The 20,877-nt window shown below is 38.9% G+C and overlaps 1 protein-coding gene across 5 annotated transcripts in view; it reads right to left on the minus strand.

Moving 5' to 3' along the window:
• TENT4A (terminal nucleotidyltransferase 4A) overlaps positions 1-20,877 on the minus strand; it is a 60,406-nt gene that overhangs the window by 24,215 nt on the left and 15,314 nt on the right. For all 5 annotated transcript variants that reach the window (XM_066992583.1, XM_048076373.2, XM_048076372.2 and 2 more), the window contains exons 3-8: positions 20,095-20,141; positions 19,086-19,206; positions 17,238-17,345; positions 16,302-16,430; positions 15,024-15,237; positions 8,608-8,734 (exon numbers count right to left, since the gene is read on the minus strand). In XM_066992583.1, the coding sequence (XP_066848684.1) occupies positions 8,608-8,734; positions 15,024-15,237; positions 16,302-16,430; positions 17,238-17,345; positions 19,086-19,206; positions 20,095-20,141 (746 nt within the window). The remainder of the gene's footprint in view (positions 1-8,607; positions 8,735-15,023; positions 15,238-16,301; positions 16,431-17,237; positions 17,346-19,085; positions 19,207-20,094; positions 20,142-20,877) is intronic.

The raw sequence follows: 20,877 nt of genomic DNA on the forward strand, positions 1-20,877 counted from the left end.
CAGTTTAAGATATTCCTAACCAAAGATTTTTTGAAGTTTCGTTTTCTTAGATCACCATTTGGGCCTCTAAAGAATCACACTTTTAAACTAGAATATTACTCATCTTCCACCCTACTAACATGCAAGCACTGAAACAGGTAAGATTTTTACTCTTTCTAAATGGAATGCATCTTAATTATCAAGAATATACATGAAGATGATAGTGTATTTGATAAAAGCAATTTACATGTTCTTGCATTTCTCCGAACAAGAAGTATTTTTTCACTGAATCTCAATTGGAAGTTTTTTGATGCACTGAAGACACTGATGTCCCAGCCCCCTCAAATGATCATCACACTGAATAGAAAGACTCTCAATAGTCCTTCCTTACAGATTTACATAACATCTTCAAAGATCCCCACAATTATAAAGGAAGTACCATGGATCGTGAGGTAGTGGAAACAAGACACTGGCTCCAAAACCCAAATAAGTTAGAATTTAAGGAAACTCTTAAAGGTACCTGGTTCTGAGAAAAAGCTGACCTGGTCCTATTATCCTCTTAAGTTGTGACCAGTTGTCAACAAGTACAGAGCAGTATTTTACAATATATTTTCTCAACTTTCAGATACGTGAACTGCATGCCATTTTGAGGAGGAGTTGTGTCCTGGTTTAAGGATTTAACTTCCAAGCTTTCATTTCAATGGTGGCTGGCAGCTGAAATAATTTATAAACTCCATGATCAAGATCCATGAAGGACTGACTAGTGTACAAAAGTAAGCTGTGAAAAGTTGGCAACTTGAAGTTATTTTAATTCTAAAAATCTTCAACAGTTGTAATAAAGCTTATTCTTCATTTCACATCATAAAGGTACACTGTACCTTTATTGGAATTTTCGTTTGAGGTGTGTAATGGGGGGGCATACATAGTCTAAATGAATTTACACTACCCTTACTAGGTCATTTTAGAGTAACTCTTTAAAAAGGAACAATAGTTCTCCTGGATTAGGGATTACAAATTCATTGCAAGACCAAATACTATCTGTTCCACATTTAGACTTCCAACTTTACAGACATCAGTACCAAAACAGGCAGCCCTGCACTTTAAGCAAACATTGGACCAAATGACATTATCTAAGTTACAAGTCCAATAGGTGAAGGCAATCCTCATGGACAGAATGAGTACCATCTACCGTTCTCCTGTGTAATGCAGATAAATGAAATGATGCATGCTGGAAAACCATCTTGAATTTTACATGCAGAATTAAATGCTTTGACACGATTGTCACCATTGGGAATTATTTGGAAACTACAGCTCAATAGCTAAGTAGAGCACATTAAAAAAGGAACAGAACAAAACAGTAGTATTTTGTCAATGTACAATCCCGCAACATAATAGCATTTTAAATACTTAAAGCAATTCTGGTTTCTCAGTCTCAAAAAGTATGTTAAACCAGAGGAGTAATTTTGAAGAACTGCAGACAAGGACAACCAATACTACAGAGAATCAGCTGTGGCCCTGAAGCTGCAGTTCCCCAGACAGCAATGCTAGGATAGAACTCGAACATACAAATGCTGGGTGGCTCTTCAGCACTGGGACAAAGGAGGAAATCTCGCGGCTGTTTCATCTGAGCATGCCTTCAAGCAGACTTGAGCTTTTTTTGAGCTTTTATTCCAGGATGGCCCATAAGTTTCACAGCTATTACCATCAGTGGTCTTCAAAACAGAAAAATGATAATGGACCTAATAACACACTTATGGAAAAGGAGTTTGTCAAGCTTGAAGCTTCTTGGAGTACATTCCCCGTAGTAGTTTAGTAGTCATGCCTTCATGTTATTCATTTTCTTCCTGATATGTAAGATGGCTTTTTTTTTTTTAATCTGTGGAAGACTGCTATACCAAAAATGCCTGGTATCACAAGTGTAAAGGGTGAAAAACTAGGGCTACGCCAAGAACTGTGGCAGAGTTGAGCATACAGAGCCTGGGAATTTCTTCTCTCACTAGCTCCTTTTGCAGAGGACAGAGCTTGAAGCCCCAAACTCTCATCTTTTGGAAGCTAGGCAGAAAAATTGTAAATTGACTTACTTATCAAGAATTTGAAGGCAGATCCATACTACATTATTCACACACTAAAATTAAAAGTGTTACGACACATCAGAAACTAAAAGCTGATTAAGTCTACACTGCCATATACTTAATACAGCAGCAAAAAAAAGCAGGTATGATCAGAACAGATACTTTTCCGTTTCATTACATATGGGACTCAAGCACATCCATAGGGTCAAGGGACTTTTTTTTTTTTTAAATAAGTGTTTAAAAATTGTGCTTTTATCTGATTTCAACACTGCAAATGCTTAGGAACAAAGAGTAGCTATTGACCTACCCAGCCTCTAGTATGAGTAAATTCCACACTTTTTTTTGCCCGACACCAGAGTGAGACATTGCCACAGCTATACAAAGATGTTTGTTTAGAAAAGAGGGAAAAACACCAAGTTAACTGGTTAGACAGCTCTCCCGTGAAAGATGCCCCCTTAGACTTTTTCCTTGATTATCATCAAATAGTAAAAACAATAACAAGCTATTTGCATACCCAGTTTATTTTAGAAGAGCCTAGAATCTCCACTTTTCCACACCACACAGCTTCGTCACACCAATGCTAATTCAACTGTAAGCCTTGAGTTCACGAGGACACTTTCTAGCTGTCACTAACCATGATGCAAATCGATCTTAAGATCACTCTTTAAAGGCTCAGATTGCTGATGCAAGTTTCAATGAGATCCAGTATCTAATGCTCCAGCAAAGCTCTACATGAAAAAGTGCCACAGCAGGAAAAAAAACACATTGTCTGTGAAAGAACAGTCAAGATAACTGTTTGGTAGGCCTTAATTTATGAAATATCTCCCTGATACTGGAAGAATAAAAATCTAAAGCAGACTAATAAGCATCTGAGAAAGATCTGCTTGAGCACAAGGATAACAAAAGTCTAAAACATTTAGCCAGACAAATACTCTGCGTAGGAAAAGCTGATATTGCTGATACCTCAGGAGACAGCATGCGTTCTAGTGATGGCCACCACCCAGCATTCACGATATGAAGCAGAAGAAGAACTTTTTCAGACAGAAAATGTTCAGATAGAACTCTATCAGCAGATCTAGTAGATACACTTAACATTCCCTTTGACAGTACTGGGAGCTATCTTGGCCAACCAGGAGCAAACCTAACACACAGGCCTGCCAGCAGTTAGTGGACTAAGAACAGACCAAACAGCTTTCAAGCACAGAGGTGGAAAAAACACTTTACTCATGGCACAAGACTGTTGTTAAGATTGTCACCTACAAATGACAGTTCCAGACACAGAGCAGCAAAACCTTGCCAAGGCTTCCTGCAACTCTGGCCCGCTGGCATAATAGTCCCTTTCCCTCATCCACCACTCATAAGGCTCCAGTAAGGAAGAACTGGTTAGAAATCTAGAATCCTAGGAACTGAAGAAAGGTTTCAAAAGTCTTAGTTATTATACTGAAAGGACACATCACAGCAGAATCTGACTTCCATTCAAAGTTCTATTAGAATTAAAGCCCTATTAAAATTAAATTTGGCCAGGGACATCAAGGGCCAACGATAAAGTCTTCTATAGGTACATCAGTGACACAAGAAAGACAAGGGAAATTGTGAGCCCTCTCCAGAAGGAAAGAGGAGACCTCATTACCTGGGATATGTAGAAGGCTGAGGTACTCATTGACTTCTTTGCCTCAGTCTTCACCAGCAAAAGCTCTAGCCACATAACCCAGTCCCCAGAAGACAGTTAGGGACTGGGAGAATGAAGGACTACCCCGTGTGGGAAGAGATCAGGTTTAAAACAATCTAAGGAACCTAAAGGTGCACAGATCCACGGGACCTCATGAGATACATCCATAGGTCCAGAGGGAACTGGCAGATGAAGTTGCTAAGCCACTATCCATCACAGCTGAAAAGTTGTGGCAGTCTGGTGAAGTTCCCACCGACTTGAAAAGGGAATACACAGCCCTCATTTTTTAAAAAAGGAAACAAGGAAGACCCTGGGAAATACAGACCAGTCAGTCTCACATCTGTGCCCAGCAAGATCGTGTAGCAGATCCTCCTGGAAACCATGCTAAGGCGCACAGAAAATAAGGAGGTGATTGGTGACAGCCAACACAGCTTCTCTAAGGGCAGATCATGCCTGTCAAATTTGGTGGACTTCTACGATGGGGTTACAGCATCGGTGGATAGGGGAAGAGCAACTGACATCATCTACCTGGACTTGCATTTGACACTGTCCTGCATGGTATCTTCGTCTCTAAATTGAAGAGACATGGGTTTGGTGGATGGATCACTCAGTGGGCAAGGAACTGGCTGGATGGTCACACTCACAGTCAACAGCTCAATGTCCAGGTAGAGATCAGTAATGCGTGGTGTTCCCCACGGGTCAGTACTGAGACCAGCACTGTTTAACATCTAGCAACACAAACAGTGGGATTCTCATCACGTTTGACGGTGACACAGTGACACTAAGTTGTGTGGTGTGGTTGACACGCTGGAGGGAAGGGATGCCATCCAGAGGGACCTTGACAAGTTTGAGGTGGACCTGCACAAGCCTCACAAGGTTCAACAAGGTCAAGTACAAGGTTCTGTTCCTAAGCCAGGTCAACCCCAAGCAAGAATGAAGGATGAACAGAGAATGGATTGAGAGCAGCCCTGAGGAGAAGGACCTGGGGGTACTGGTTGACAAGAAGCTCAACAAGAGCTAGTAATGCGGCTTCTATAGCCCAGAAAGCCAATTGCATCCTGGGCTGCATCAAAAGAAACATGGCCAGCAAGCTGAAGGAAGTGATTTTGCTGTGCTCTCATGAAACTCAACTTTGAGTATTGCATTCAGATCCATGGCTCCCAGCACAAGAAGGACATGGACCTACCAGAAGAAGTTAAAAGCAGGGCCACGAGGATGATCAGAGGGATGGAGCACCCCTCCTATGAAAGACAGGCTGAGGGAGTTGGGGTCGTTTGGCCTGGAGAAGAGAAGTCTCTGGGGAGAACTTACAGCAGCCTGCCAGTACCTAAAGGGGCCTACAAGAAAACTGGGGAAGGACTCTTGTCAGGCACCAAAGTGATAGGACAAAGAATATTGGTTTTCAACTAGAAAACGGTAGATTTAAATTAGATATTAGGTTTAAACTAGATATTAGGAAGAAATTTTTTCCCCATGAGGGTGGTGAGGCACTGGCACAGGTTGCCCAGAGAAGCTGTGGATGCCCCATCCCTGGAGGTGTTCGAGGCCAGGCTAGATGGGGTTTTGAGCAACCTGGTCTGGTGGGAGGTGTCCCTGCTCATGACAGAGGGTTGGAACTGGGTGTTCTTTAAGGCCCCTTCCAACCCGAACCATTCAGTGATTCCTCATTTCATGTGACATCTGCTCCCAAATACGGAGGGATATGGCTATGCTGCTGTTTAGAGATGCAGCCTGAGCACACATTTATACCTCAACCACATGACAAGCTAGTATGTAATCCAATATCTGATCTACAGACATGTTATTACCACAAGGATGAATTCATGTCACATCCATAAATTATGCTGGAAATAAATATCTGGCTATCAAACAGAATATCACTCTCTTCCATCTTATCCCAAAGAAATTCCTTCTGCTTCTCTTGCTTCTGATCTGCCCATCGAGTAGCCACAATGCAAACTGGATCAGCTTCTTGAGATGATAGAAGTGCTGATGTATTTGTTTTCATTCAGACCAGAGTTCATCTGACTTACCTTCTGACTGCAGGATCACTGGATCTGATCCAAGGCAAAAGTCAGGAATATGTAGATTGAGAAGGAAGAAATTGAGTTCATAACAGGATATAGTCCATATATAGATACGTTATACCTTGTATAGCCTATTTCCTACTAGGAAAACCTCTCCTTCCAAGATGATAGGAATCAGCTTGGTCTAGAAATCTTCTGTCTAAAAATCTTCTGAACCTCTCCTTGAGGCATTCTAGAAAAATAATGTGTGAGGATGACTAGGGACAAAAAAGAGTTAAGGTAATTCCTAGGGCTTTGAACCACTACCTTCAGGACTCAACTGATTAGTTTCCATTCAGTGTAGAGCCAAAACGCAATGAGAAGGTCAGACAAATTATAGCTTTTATCTCCCCGGACACTTCAAATGTTGTATTTGGAAGCATGAGCAGGACACTGGAGAGAGTAATTTGAATTTGCCCATAGTGTTCTGAGGGTTATGTTAGTACAGAACAGACAAGAATAAGACCTATGCTGAAGGATACAAAGTCTGACTTTTTTTTTTTTTTGAAATAGGGAATAATAGAAGCAGCAGTTGATTAGAAAGCCTTAAATTACCTTAGGCTTGTGCTCCTTTGAGTTGGACTGACCCTGAAAAAGGGCAGTAATGATCACTATGAAACATTTGAAAGCTACTGAGATGGTCATCTACAAGACAGGACTGCATACACAAGATGTACATAGAAGTTTTCCCTGGAAAGAGTTGATATGAATTGAAACCCACCAGGCAGCCCAAGAACAGTTCTTCATGACTAAGGGAAAGATAGCCCCAATTATGACAGCACTGAACAAGTCAGCCTGTGCATTTAGTATCTTGCAAGTTCCTACCCTTTCAAGTGTTCATTTAGTATTTATTGATTCTTTTAGTAAAATGTCACATAGCTATCACGGCTCTTAAATAAATTCCCCTCCTTACAGTTTAACCTGCCACTAACAAGCCTAGAAAAAGAAGAAAATGGATCATAGCAAAGGGCTCCTGCAGGGCTAGGGCTTTAGGTCAGACCACTGGAAAAAGTCTTTATACCAAGCCTGGACAACTCTGCCTAACAGGTAGAAGAAGGATCTGAAAAGCACCTGGATTGCCCAGACACATTCAGTTTAACTAAAAATTGAAACTGAACAGGGAGTGCTGTTGAGTTTCTGCAACAAGCTTGGTACCAAACAGCACATCATCCACCTACAGGTCCTGGTGCTGAGGAAACTACTTGAAACCAGGACTTCATTGAGAGCTGCTCCTCTTATGACACCATTCCTTCTGATAAAATGGCAAGTAACAGGTGTGACAAGCTCTGAGACAGGTATCACTAGCACAGACAGCCCAAACTAGCAGAAAAACAGGTCAGATGTACAGCACCGGCTGAAACACAGCTGCTGGGACTTCTCAAGTCTGAAGCTGTGACAGAATTCAAACATTTTTCTAAATACAATAAGTATACATGTTGATGACATCTGAGACTTGTATTAAATGCACTTACATACTTTTTGATATCTAATATAAATTCAGGCACCGCATAAGAGAACGACCACATCCTTTGGAGAACCATAGAGAAGTTAATGAAGACCAGGGCCCAAGACAAGCAAAACTTCAGGTATCCCTAGGTTGTTCTACTTATACTTACATAACAATAAAGTTTCCTTCAGCAACAAGAAATGTCAGACAGTACATATTCAATAGATGCACCTTCAACTTAAGACAGCAGCCTCAAACGAGAATGTGTAACTCTTACCACTCTTCCTACATATCCCCATCACAGGAATGTGTATGGCCTCAGTCGTTGAGAATTTAGTACCACAGAAAACCCAGGGACGCACAAGCAATATTAAAACCTGTCAGTATTAAATCCCTACTGTATGGTAAATTTACTATATATAGTCTTTTTACCACAAGTAAGAAGCTTACTATAGGAGAACTATTTCACCTACCACTTGCAATAATATTGAAAATTAGCAACTTGAATAAAGTCTGGAATTATACCTAGATGGTTAACGTGACTTTCTGCAGCCATTCCCTCCTGAAATTAGCTAGGGAGCTCAGAATGCTATTGTGATTCTAGGGAAGTCCCAGGGAAGGTACGTCCTCTGATCTAGCCCCAATTTATACTGAAGGTTAAAATTACATAACACATGCTAGAATAGATACATGAATGAAAAGGCACGTCAAACACATTGTATTTGTTTTCTTTCTCCCTCTCCTTCATCAAAAAAAAAAGTTAGCAAAGGTGAGAGCTTGAGAATTGACAACACAATAAGCTGTACAGTGTTTCTAAGACAGACATGAAGAACTGTGCTAAAAATGACGTATCTAGAAGTATTCTTTTAACGGTAGTTCTAACGTTATGGCCAAACTGAATTGACTCTAACAGCTTAGCTACATGTCAAGCCTTTTAGAACAGCTTATGGGAGCACATATTAAAGAACAAGGTAAATTTCTAGTCTTGTCATCTAGTTTAATATATAAAACTTGGTTCACACCCATTTTTCCACCATAGTACAGACACAGAAATCATACCGAATGTTAAAACCAGCAGTCCTTCCTTTGAAATATTTTAAGCAGAATGTTTGTAGAAAGACCGCTTATCCTCTGGGTCCCTTCCACACTAGGAGATCCGCACACTGGAATCATCCTGTTTTGTCATGCTGTCTTTATTTCAGGGATGCACATGAAGGTATTACACTCATATCACTGGGCCAGCCTAAATTTCTGGGCAGATGTCAATACAGCTGCAGGTAAATATTAAATAGCAATATACCTTTTATTGATTAGACCCAAACAATTCCTAAATAATTACACAAACAAAGAATATTCAAAAAGTGAACTAATTACCTCTCAGAATCTCTATTTGGATATGATCTTGCAAGTGGTGATACTGCATGGCTAAGAACAATGTAGGCATAATCAAAAACTTGTTTCACTTGCATGGCACCGTAAGAGCTTCTGCCAACGTCGTTTCCTGAAATAATGTGACAGTGATCAGATCATCGTTTTTTGAAATCAGTAACCAGAAAATTATTCACACTTAGAGATCAGAAGCCTTAACAATACAGCTTAACTCTGTTTAAACTGGTCAGCCCACTCTGTTCATATCAGGAACAACTAAGTTGTGCCAATCTCAATAAGGGAAACTAGCCTTAGGAATGATGCTCAACATCATGCATTCAATAAGCATTTGCAAAATACTGATGTACCAGAGCCTGAAAGAAACAGAAAAGGTAACTATAAAAAAAAGTTTTAAGCTGATCTCTAATAGGGAACATACCAAGGTCAAAGCACATCTCACTTACCAGTAGAGTTTTTGCAGACCAAATTCAGCTTAGAATTCCACTTGTGCAACTACCTTATCTTCATATGGCCAGGTATATTTATACCAACCCTACTTAACCTTTTCAAAGCTACAGCTGAATAAAATACAGACTGCTTATCTCTACAGGATAAACTAGTTTCTCAAAATCTTTATCACCCAGGATTTCCAGAATTTTGTACAGTATTGTTTTTGATCAAGTTACTGGTACTTTTTGACTGCCCCTCTTTAAACAGGGGTGACTTTTATAGCAGAATTCCTTCCAAACCTCCACCACCACTCGAGAAGAACTGCAGAAGTTAAGAAGATGCTAAAGCTGCTGTATCAGTGACATTGCACAGGCATCAGTCTTCTGTTTGATGCCTAGAATGATCTTGCCAGTACCAAGAAGAGAGCATTTGGGATTTTTTTTTTTTTTTTAAGATATATTTGGCACCAGACACCAAAGGTTCACTGTCACCACTCAATTTAAGGAACACTTAAAAACAACTTCCTCCAAATTGCATGTGCAAAACACAGATTAGATCTTGAGTGGGTAGAAAGCTGCTTACAGTAAAAGGTTCCCTCCTTCAGAATGATACTTGAAATGCTGTGAGAACACTGGAAATGGATGAACCGCTAAAAGTAGTTATTTTAAGCTTGCAAATCAAATCAGGGCCCACAAACAAGTTATAATGAAAAATCCTCTTTTAAAATTGATAGGTGAAGGATTGAGTCTATCCTTTGGAGACTGAATCCAATAAGACTGAATTTGACATTGGAGGAACCCTTCACTCACTGAAATATTTTGTCCAGCAAGCCATTATATATAAATATGCCAACATCTGCCACCCAGGGTGAAAAGCAGCCTTGGCTTTACTACTTGACAACACATATTAGCCCTTCAAGATTCTCCAACAATGACACCACTTAAACAGGAAAGGGTAATCAATGAAAATAGATGTGGAGTATAAAGCATTTTGGGAAGTCAGGATTTCTTCAATAACATATATTGTTAAGTAAAAGTTGATCAAGAAAAGACTTCACGTTTAATGAAGTAACTGAGTATCTCACTCTGAATGTACTGTCACAGTATCCAACAGCTGCTAGACTCAGAATTACAGAAGCCTCTTTAAATGGCATATTTACAACTGGACTCTATCCTGAAGTAGAAGCAGAAGCCAATGTAGGCCTTGGAAAGCGGATCTCTGAAGAACTACACTGTAGTTCAGTGTTTCACTGCAAAGTAGGTGTCGGAGACTTTCCCAAAGGACTTTGTCCAAAGACAGCTGAATAGAGACAAGGGAAGTTCAGTGGTCAAGAAACCAAAACATGAACATGTTAATTCCACTAGAAAAACAGATGAATTCAGCAAAAATTTTCCAGGGGAAGAACTGTCCTGCAACAATACCACCTTCCACTTAATAACACACAAAAGGTACATACAAAATAGAATTAAGTTGAAAAGGAATAAATAGAAACAATATTTACAAATGGCTAAACTCACGCAATTGCACCTACCACTAAGTTTACATAACAGGAATTGAGAATATACTGTCAAATTGCATTAGTGTAGTCTAACATAGTGCTAAGGCAACTACATTTAATGTGCATCATTAAAGGAGCTACACTAAAATGAAGACACTACTGCTACTTGTTATTGGTTACTCCTTTTGACAATTATCACTTCTGCTCTTCTGCCAGCAAAAGAAATCAGAAACCATTCCACATCCACTTACAGCAAACTCAGGCAGTTTAGTTTAAACCACCAAGTTGTGTATGAGTCTTGATTGAAGCAGATGTGAGAAAAGGCAGGATAGCTCATGCCAAAGCATGCACAGGTTCTTGGATTGCCTCATTCTCCACCTGTAATTAGTTCATTAAAAAGTCTGAATAAGCAGTTTTATTCAGTTATAGTCTGCAGGTCTTCTGACTTGCACTGCAGCTGAACAGCAGATATGGAAGCCAAAGCTAGGCAAGCTACTATGAACAGTACCAGTCAAGCCTGCATAGAAGGTGACCCTACTCAATCCAGAGAGCAACATATTAGAGAAGCCAGAAGATCACGCATTTAGCAGTTCTGAATTCTAAAAAATAAAATAAATTTTAAAAAAAGGATTCTTTAGGGAATAGGCTTTCTTCTGTGAGATTGTTCTGCCTAACACATCGCCTTTACATACCTAGGCAGCCTTTCAACACAATCTAGACCGAACAATTAAAGCACATACTCAAATGCTTTTACTCTTAAAAAGCCAGCCTTCAACTCTGATACAAACATCAGTGGATAACAATGGTGTATAATTCCACATATAACTCAATCCTTATTCTTTCGTGTGAAGTACAGCTTCATCTCTGAAGGAGCATGTCTGAGACTTCCATCAGTAGCTATCAGTATTAAACACTATCAAGTAGCCTTCCATTACCTGAAACAGTTTTAAGGACACAGCCTGGAAAGTCAAAAGTAAGACCATGAGCTAGGACTGAAGCAAATTTGTTTGTGTTAAGCTCTTACCTACTAAACACCTTCTTGCAACATTCATGAAGAGATTGTTTCAGCTGCTAGCCTCAATGTATTTGCGTATTTTTTATAAATGTATGCATTTTATACACACATATATATTCACAGGTTCTAATGACAAATAACAGATACTGAAAAGCTGTGATGAATGTCTTTGGGCAATCACTAAGGCTAGAAAAGAATCCCAATAGTTGTTGCCATCTCAAAGCTTCCTGCATTTATGGCCTACCAAAATGCAGAAGAAAGCAACATGAAGCATAATTAGTCCTGTAAACAGTCCCTTCAAGAAAACCATATAAAAATTAACATTTAGAACTTTACCTTAGGCACTGGTAAATTCACCACCCTTCTCATGAAGAGAGCAGCAGAGATGAAGCTCATAGTCGGACTATGACAGCTATGCTTGCTGCTGCCATTCTGAACCAAGATCAAAATCACTTCTGTCACGAGCATCAAAAATGTGACTGAAGAACCTTGACATTCCCCTCAGATAAAAGAAACTAATAAGCTTCTCTAATAACTTACTGAATAAATTGGAAAATTGTTTTAAAACCACAGATGAAAGATTTGAGCTACAACCAGAGTCCTGTATTCCAGGACAGGATATGGGTGGATCAATTCCACACATACAAACCTCTCCTAGGATGGTAGCAACTACTCTGCTCCAACATGTTCCCATGAGCAGACTTCCTGAGTGCCTGACTTTGCAGGCTGCATCTCCTAAAAGGATGATTGCACAGGCATCAGTCCTCTGATGCACAGGCATCTCCTAAAAGGATGCTTTTACTTCTTACACAAAGGATGACTGTTTCCAGTAACTGCAGCAGTGGCAGTTAAAAGATGTTTACACAAACTCATTTCCTTGGAGAAGAGGGAGAGATTTTCATTTCATTACCCTGCCCTAGGACACTAGTAACTCAAGATGAAGAGCCTTAAGGTATTTAAGAAGATCAGATAGAAACTATCACTAAATTGCATCACAGGATTGATAATACTGACATCTCAAATCCAAGTTTCCACAGACTTCCCACTTCAAGTATAGACTCTCAATGTCTTTCTTGGTGTTTCTTTGATCTCAAATCAAAGAAATTATAACCCTCTAGTGCCCAATGAAGTCTTGAGGCTCTCAAAGGAAACCCTGTAGCACCCAGGAGAATCTTATCTGAGTTAAACCCACTACAACCAAAACTGATGTCTGTTCCTTCCAGATCTAGAACGGAATGTCCTAAGCAGGAAAAACTATTCCACAGACTTAAATGAATTAATCTCACTGAACTTAATCCTGTTGCCCCCTAATGCTATACTACCTTTCAGCATCCTACTGCACAACTTGTGCCTACACCCATAAGATGGCCTTTTAAACTGCTTGGATAATCTAAAGGAATTTAAAGGGTTTTTTGCATCCCTGTATTTTTGTGTCTGACTTCTGGATTAAGAAGTCACCTTGCAAGGTCTTCTTGCAAAGCTTAACCAGAACTTTACAGAAAGCTATGATCAAGCTGCAAAAGGACCCCCCCAAAAAGATTAAGAACTAGTGCATGAAGTATATAAACAGATTTTGGGGAAAACTCTACAGCACCTTATGTTAACCTAGATCAAGGAACAGCTGTTCTCCCTTTCCCAAGATATTTGTTCCCATCTCCTTTTCAGTGCCAACAGTGAACATCATAGAGCTAGACACTGAGCAGATCTGAGCACAAACTAACCAAGCAGAGGTGATGACCTGTCAACTGGGCAAGGACCTGAACCACTGGGAAAGTATTTTGTACTGAAACAAGCAGTAGCAAGACTAAACTAAAATCTAGATCTTATCTACATTATCTTACACTCAATAGGTACTTTGAGGCACTCTAAGAACATGTAATTGCACCTAGATCTAAGGGGGCTGTATTCAAGAGATCCAATTCAAAGTGCCACCCTACACGTTCTGTAAAGTTTTCCTCCTAGTTCCATCAGGCAAGTTCTGCAACTCTATGGTAGCTACCAAAAAATATCTGACTACTGTGTCCCAAAGGAATCATTAATTTCAAGTCGTCCGCTTTGATTTGCCTTGCCAAAACACTTTCTCCTAGAAAAGCTACATTATCTCAGCCTACAGAATCTCACTTAAAACTTAGTTCTTACCAGCTCTTTAAGAGCATGTAACTATAGATCTTCCTTACAAATCAGTTCTCTTCCTTTAGTCTTCAGCTGGAAAGTCAGAACAGAACTGGAAGTCCAGGTAAGATTTTTGGTTCTAAAAAAAACGCAGTCATGCTGCCATCAAAACTGATTTTCAGGCAAGCGCACAGCTATTGCATGAAAACTCAACATGATAGATGTTCTCCAAAAATCACACTTATGCCTGGCCAAGTGCAAGAGTCATGATGGACACAAACTCAAAGCTACATACGTATCAGATGTAGCTAGACAAACGAGTATCTTAGCACACAGCCTGTTCTAGGGAAGCATGAACATTCAGTACACGAGTATTTAGGAAGGAGCCAAACTTCAGCTCCTGATCCATGGTATTTGCTTTAGAAGTGCTATACATAAGCAGTCTACCCACAAAATGTGACAGTATGGAGTTTGAGTGCCAATTACATTCCAAAAATATTAAAGCTGAAGTCCAAATTAACCAGAACTTGATTTTATTAAAAAGCTGTTCTAGAATTCCAGCCACTTAGGACAGTCTCAATAGAATCCAAACTGAGCACTACTAGCTGGCAATTTTCAGGAACTTAACCAAAATTAATCTTCATTACTCTGAACATTCCTGAACCAAAAACAAGACTTCGGGGAAAAAAGTATTTTAAATTACTTTCAAATGTACATGCAACCAAATGTGACGTTCTCTGGAAGTCCCTGTGCAATGCAGAAGCCAGTTATGCAAGCCAGACTCTCCACACCAACATAATATTCCAGCCATTCCCTTGCTACACATTTATGGCCATGTGCCCGTGTTTCTATGCGGTCTGTAGTGTACTGCCCTGCAGGGTAGGTACTTCATCTAGTGCATTTCATTTCCATGTGGTACAATACATCTGTAGCATAGCACCACAGATTGCAGCAGGAAAAGCTACACCTTCCTTTCTCATTCTTTCATAACAAAGAATGAAGAATTGTCCCTTCCAACAACTCCCCCTTCCAGGATTTCCTGGACCTCTCTCCTTCACTACCCCTCAGCACTGTTAGAGAACCTTATTATAAGCTCAACACATTTCTGAATCTCCAATGCATTATTTATCTGCACTGTTTGTGTGCAATCCAGCTTACTCAGGCTAAAGATCTTTACAAAATTCAGTTCCATATCCCTTGGCTCACCTCCACAGCTGTACCTCACCTGCAGGAAGTTTTTTCTCCATGCAGATTCAACACGTTTAACAGACTTTAGGAACTCTAAAATAAGTTAGAGAGTATGAGTTGAGCCAGAGCTCCAGAACACAGCAAGAAGTGCAGTCTTACCAGGCAGGAGAGGATCTTCAATACATAGCATGGATGGTCTGTATCCATTAGTCATGACTTTCATGATTTCTTCTTTGGCAATATAGGCACCTCCATTTTTTATTCTAATACCAGTTTTCAAGTAGTTAAAATTCCTTCCGTAGAGTTCAAAGAATTCTATCAGAAGCATTCCAAGGTTTTCATCAGCTCTTCTGGCATCGATTCTTGGATGCAGCTGTGACAGAACAGTTGCTAATTATTAAAAATAAATGCTTGTTTGACCATAACAGTACAACAACAAGCTCTCATTTAAACAGCCGAGTATAATCTCTTTACCCAAATCTGAGTTAAGTCATGTACTTACACTACTTTCATGTAACCAAAAGGGGGCAGCACTTCAGCAGCATATAGGAGCCAAAAAATTCTTTCTTACCTCCCAACTTTTTATGGATTAGTAAATTCTTGTTTCTAAGCCAGAAGCAATAGAGCACTACATGCCACATTAAGGCTTAGTAATAGCTGATATTTTTTTTTTTTAAAGAAAAATCCACCAGGCTTAATGTTTTCAGAAGCACAAGAACTATCTACCCCAACTGAACTGCAGTTCTTTTCTCAATCTCTTCATGTTATATATTTATATATAAACTATAGTCTTATTTCATTTAATTACTAGCAGCGGTGATACACAGGTTTTTCCATTATCAGAGGTGTTGAGACATTAACATTGTACTTCATACTCCCACAAAGCTTACTGTGACAAAAGTTTATTGGAAGTAGTAACAGCTCATTAATGATCTCGTGAGTAATTACCTAAAATACTTGCCCATTTTAAGCATTTAAAACTTAACCTATGAACATAATTAGAAAATGACCATTTAATTTCTTAATTTTAACAAGCACCGAAATCAGCTACTATCCACACTCAGTACCAGTAGTCTAGGAAGTAACAGACAAACTGTGTCCTACCAGATTTAGCACCAGTAAAATCATTCAGGGTCAGAACTGGAATAGACATAGGAAAGCACCGTAACCCTCATGACAGGACCTGTTATAGAAAGCAATGCACCACCTCTATGCTGTTGACAAGTCTCCTGCTCCTGTCTCAGTTCACACAGTGAATAGATCTTAGGTTTGAGAGGTAGTCTATAGGAGCTGACAATGATCAAACACCTAGAATCACAGCAAAATGAAGCTGTGCATTGGTATGGGATTGTAAAGAAACAGCATCTTCCATAACAGGGCCTAGTGACAGGAACAAAAATATTTTAAAGAACTTAAGCAAATAAGAAACAGACTTACCTGCAGGAAACTAATTGCCATTAAAATTAGGCTGTAAGAGCTAATTCCGCCAGTAAAAACTTCATTCAAGTCCCTCTGAAGTAGGAACTGTTTTAATACTAAAATCAAATAAGGCAGCAAAGAGTATTTCTGCAAAGCAAAATAATTCTTATCAAAGATAACGTCAAAATTCCAAACCAAAATACTAAATCTCAACATAAGATTAATCTAATACAAAAATGTTGTTCAGAAGCATGCTATGTTTCCTAAGGAAGAAACAAAACATGCAATTTTTTATTCTAGAAACTGAGACAAATAGAGAAACTCATACTTGATCGAGTAGCCTATACAAATTTAATTCCCTCATCTCCTCCCCAACATGAAGACTTTTATATCTTCATTGAATGCAAGTGTCATTCAGTCAGTGCTTTTCATCTAAACAGTGCTTTTACTGCAGAGCATAAAAGTAAACTTAGGTTTAAGTACTTAGGCGCAGAATTGTTTTTAGACATTGCTTAACAAGGCAGCATTCACAAGCAAGCACTATTAAAATTCAAGGTAAGTAAAACTTGGACAACCTTGCTCTAGAAACAGTTTAGTACCTATCTCCAGATCTAAATACAATTGCACAAAACCTTTCAATATATAGGTTTATGAACAAAACACCTACCACTCAACTGTTAGAAAACTATGTAACCACATTCAGCTTCAGTGTTTACAGTTTCTAGTTCACAAAGCTCAAGCTTTTAAAAAAAATCTTAATATCTTTCTACCAAGTAAGGCAACACTGAACAGATACCAGCAGAAAATAAATTAAGACATTCATGTTTAATTAGTATTAATGAAAATAGTCTTCAACAGTAAGTTTTCAAAAGTCTTAAGCCATACCAAAAAAGGTTAGCTAAGCATCTAGCGTATCCTTGGTAAGTAGTATAACATTCATTGTATTGTTGATACCTTCATGTATTCCTTGATAAATCGAGCTGCCTTCACACCAGTTTCTACATTAAAACTGATGTCAACTTTCACTTCTGTCTCCTGGTCAGTAAGTTTTATTATTGGTACCTGAAAAGGTTAAAACAGGGTTTTATGAGTCCCCAAAAACACAACACCAGTGCTGCTCTCCAGCTACTTACTTAACACAGATGTGTACTATCAGTCCAAATGAATGACAAGGGAGACAAGAAAACGTGTTTTTGAGAAAGGATAACAATCCTAACTTGGCTGACAAGTGAACAATTTTTAGATTTTTAGTGAGGTGATTGAAATATTGGTGTGTACGATCACATTAACTTACGATCACTCATGTACATTCCCACAGCTGTTAGACATCTGCCTCCATAGCTGCAATATCAGTGTTGTAAGAACTGCATTCATCTGACCCAGCAGTGCACCATTCAGCTAGCTAAACTGACAGAAGACTTAGCCTAGCAGAAAAAATAAAGAGCTGCCTGTTGGATTTATCAAGCTGAACTGGTTCACTGCAGAGTCAAATGAAAACCAGAATGGATAAAAGCAAAGCAGGAATAGCAGTACTTCCTCTCCTGGCAGCAATAAATCATTACAGAACTACAAAATATGCAGTTCAGTCTCACACCACCACCTTGAAGACAGTATCCAACAAAATGATATTATAAGCATGTTATCTCACAATCATAACCTAAACTTCAGCTTACACATTTATTCTGAATTGAGCTTCTTGCATGTATTTTTCATCTGAAATGGAAAGCAAAAAAAAAGGCAGAATTACAGCATCATTTTATACTAACAGCAAAGGGAATAAAATAAGAGGCTGGTAAAATTAGTAAGCATATTGCCTTTCTCCTTTGCTACCTGGTACTAATACTGGAAATCCCACTCTCAGGCAATCCAAAGATTACCAGAGCTCCTGCTATGTATTGCTATTTCAGCAGATGCTGTAGGAATCTTCCGGTCCTAAAAGTCACTATTTTCAGAAAACACAGAAGGTAACTGCCTACTAATAGAAGTCTGCAATATTCTGCTTAGTCTCCTGGAGAAAACACTGGTTTGGTAAAGCAAAATTCTTACATTAAGTTTTCAGCACATTCAATGTTTGATCAATTGTGTTCACAAGACAGATGCAAGAAATAATAAACAACACAACTCTAGCTACCAGTCCCTGGCTAAACACAAGTCCTCTTAAAATTCAGTGGAAAAACACAATATAGTTAAACTGTCTTGTATTTTGCAAATACAAACTTTTCTTGACAATAGGAATTCATTCTTTATTGGCAATGAGCATAAAAATGGCCTTCCAGCAAATACAGTGTACAGTTACACGTGCCTGGTGACAGGACGAGGGGGAACGGGCTAAAGTTGCGCCAGGGGAGGTTTAGGTTGGATATTAGGAAGAACTTCTTTACTGAAAGGGTTGTTAGGCATTGGAACGGGCTGCCCAGGGAAGTGGTTGAGTCACCATCCCTGGAGGTCTTTAAGAGACGTTTAGATGTAGAGCTTAGTGATATGGTTTAGTGGAGGACTTGTTAGTGTTAGGTCAGAGGTTGGACTCGATCATCTTGGAGGTCTCTTCCAACCTAGACGATTCTGTGATTCTGTTAATGTTCTGTGTCAAAGCTTCTCTATGCTACTGCTAAAAACATACACATTCTACTAAAATCTTTACTAAAATCTTGCCCAGATAGAGCAAAACAAGATAACATCATTGTGCTTAAGACATCAATTTCTTCATGAATTACTTAAATTAAAGAACACTATTTATCATGTAGTATTATATTAAGTAGTCTAAAAACTTTTCTGTTCAGTGTTCCAATGATTGTTACTTACCGTAGCTTTATCAAGTACTTTAATGGAATATGGCTCAGCCACGTTGTGTTTTCTTAGTGCTTGCTCCAGCAGCTGTAAAGGGGGGCGTTCCCATTTCCCAAAAACAACTAAATCAATATCACTAGACAAAAAGAACACAGCATGAAATCCATTATGTCTAAGACGTGGTAGTCCGCAAACAAAACTGCCATCCTACATGTAACAAGTCCAGGATAAACATTTTGCAACTTTTAATGATCTAGGTTTCTAAGAAGCTTGCTTTAGCAATGTTAGAGACAGGCTAGTGTGCTCTAGGACCCAAATTCAGTACTCTAGTTCGTTACTTTCAGTCCTCTGATGAGTTCTTTGGATGACTCCTTCCTTTTTTTTTTTCCTTGCTCCCCCATTCTGACTTCCACAGCCCAATCCTGTCCCCCACCTATCCATGTTGGTACGTTTGTTAATAGTCCAAATAAGTTTTGCTCTTTTTAAATCAGTAATTTTTTTCCACAGGAATTGATTTCCCAGTGCTTATTGAAAAGGTAAAGATGATAGTCTTTAAGACACAGCTAAACAGATTTCCCACTGACTTTGTAACCATCAGAATCTCTGTTGAATTTTAAGTGACATAAAACACTTAATTAAGACACTTTACACTCCAAAGAGTTGAGAAAACCCTGCTGTGATGACCCCACCAATTTTGCACAGTAACTGTGACACTCAGATTTATTTAACAAAACACAGCATTTTCATAGTAAGTAGTAAACTTGCCAGTTTACTTTATCTTGAAAGCATAGCCCAAAGGAAGAAACAGTGCTTCACCAAAGCATTGACAAGTATGTAGTGCTGGCACTGATATACCAAATATTTATCAAATCTAAGTCGAAAGCTCTTCCCTTGGTCACACGGGACACTAAGCAAGAACTTTGCTGGAAGTTTGATAGGTTTACAAGTTACAGTCTAAATTCCCCTTTGAGTTTTACCATTAAACTAAAAGGCAAGCTTTATCTAAAAGTAAATTATTACTTACCTAGTTGGAAGATAAAGCCCTGTACTAAAGCTGCCAAATATCTGGACCTGAAAAAAAAATGAAATCACTTGTTACGAATGCTCACTTTTAAGATTTGTTAAGATTTTCTGGACCTGTTAAGGATACAGCCTGGTGAAAAAAGTTATTGGGCTTACATGTCAGTATACAGACTTTGCTGTATACTGTTAAGCTTGTACAAATATACTTTCTCTTATAGATTCAACTTCACGGGAAATTGTATTTTTACAACGTGAAATGACTACCAAGCCTGAAAGCCAGACAGCATAAACTTTTGAAAAGTCCTTTTACCTATTTATTTCGTTCTATGGAAGTACAAGCTGTTATAAATTTCCTTCCTCTGCCCTCTTTCCTCATAGGGCAACTTTACTAATTTTGTTTGTTTAAAGGAAAGTATTTTTTTTTTCCCCCAATTCTTATGTTTAACAAGTGCAACTAAATTTTCAATTCATAAGAGACGTTAAGTACTCCAGATTTTACTGTAAGGATGACTGAAATTGTAGTAGATGTTTGGGGGAGAGAGGCACGCGCAGAGAGATTATCCTGAAGAGACATTCATAGTCCAGATCAGATACTTTCACTATACTTCTACCCTAGAAAATTGAGATTTTCTTCTCTCTCATTTACAGCACAATTTGCAAGTTTACTTTGAAGCGACCCATAAAAAGGCTGGGCCATTTCAGTGACTATTACCATTCCCACAGTCTAGAAAAATCTTATTGCTAAGAAAAATTGTAGGTGAAGATGAAGATAGGCTTTACAGCG

This window comes from Anser cygnoides, chromosome 2 (assembly GCF_040182565.1).
Source record: "Anser cygnoides isolate HZ-2024a breed goose chromosome 2, Taihu_goose_T2T_genome, whole genome shotgun sequence".
Lineage (NCBI taxonomy): Eukaryota > Metazoa > Chordata > Aves > Anseriformes > Anatidae > Anser > Anser cygnoides.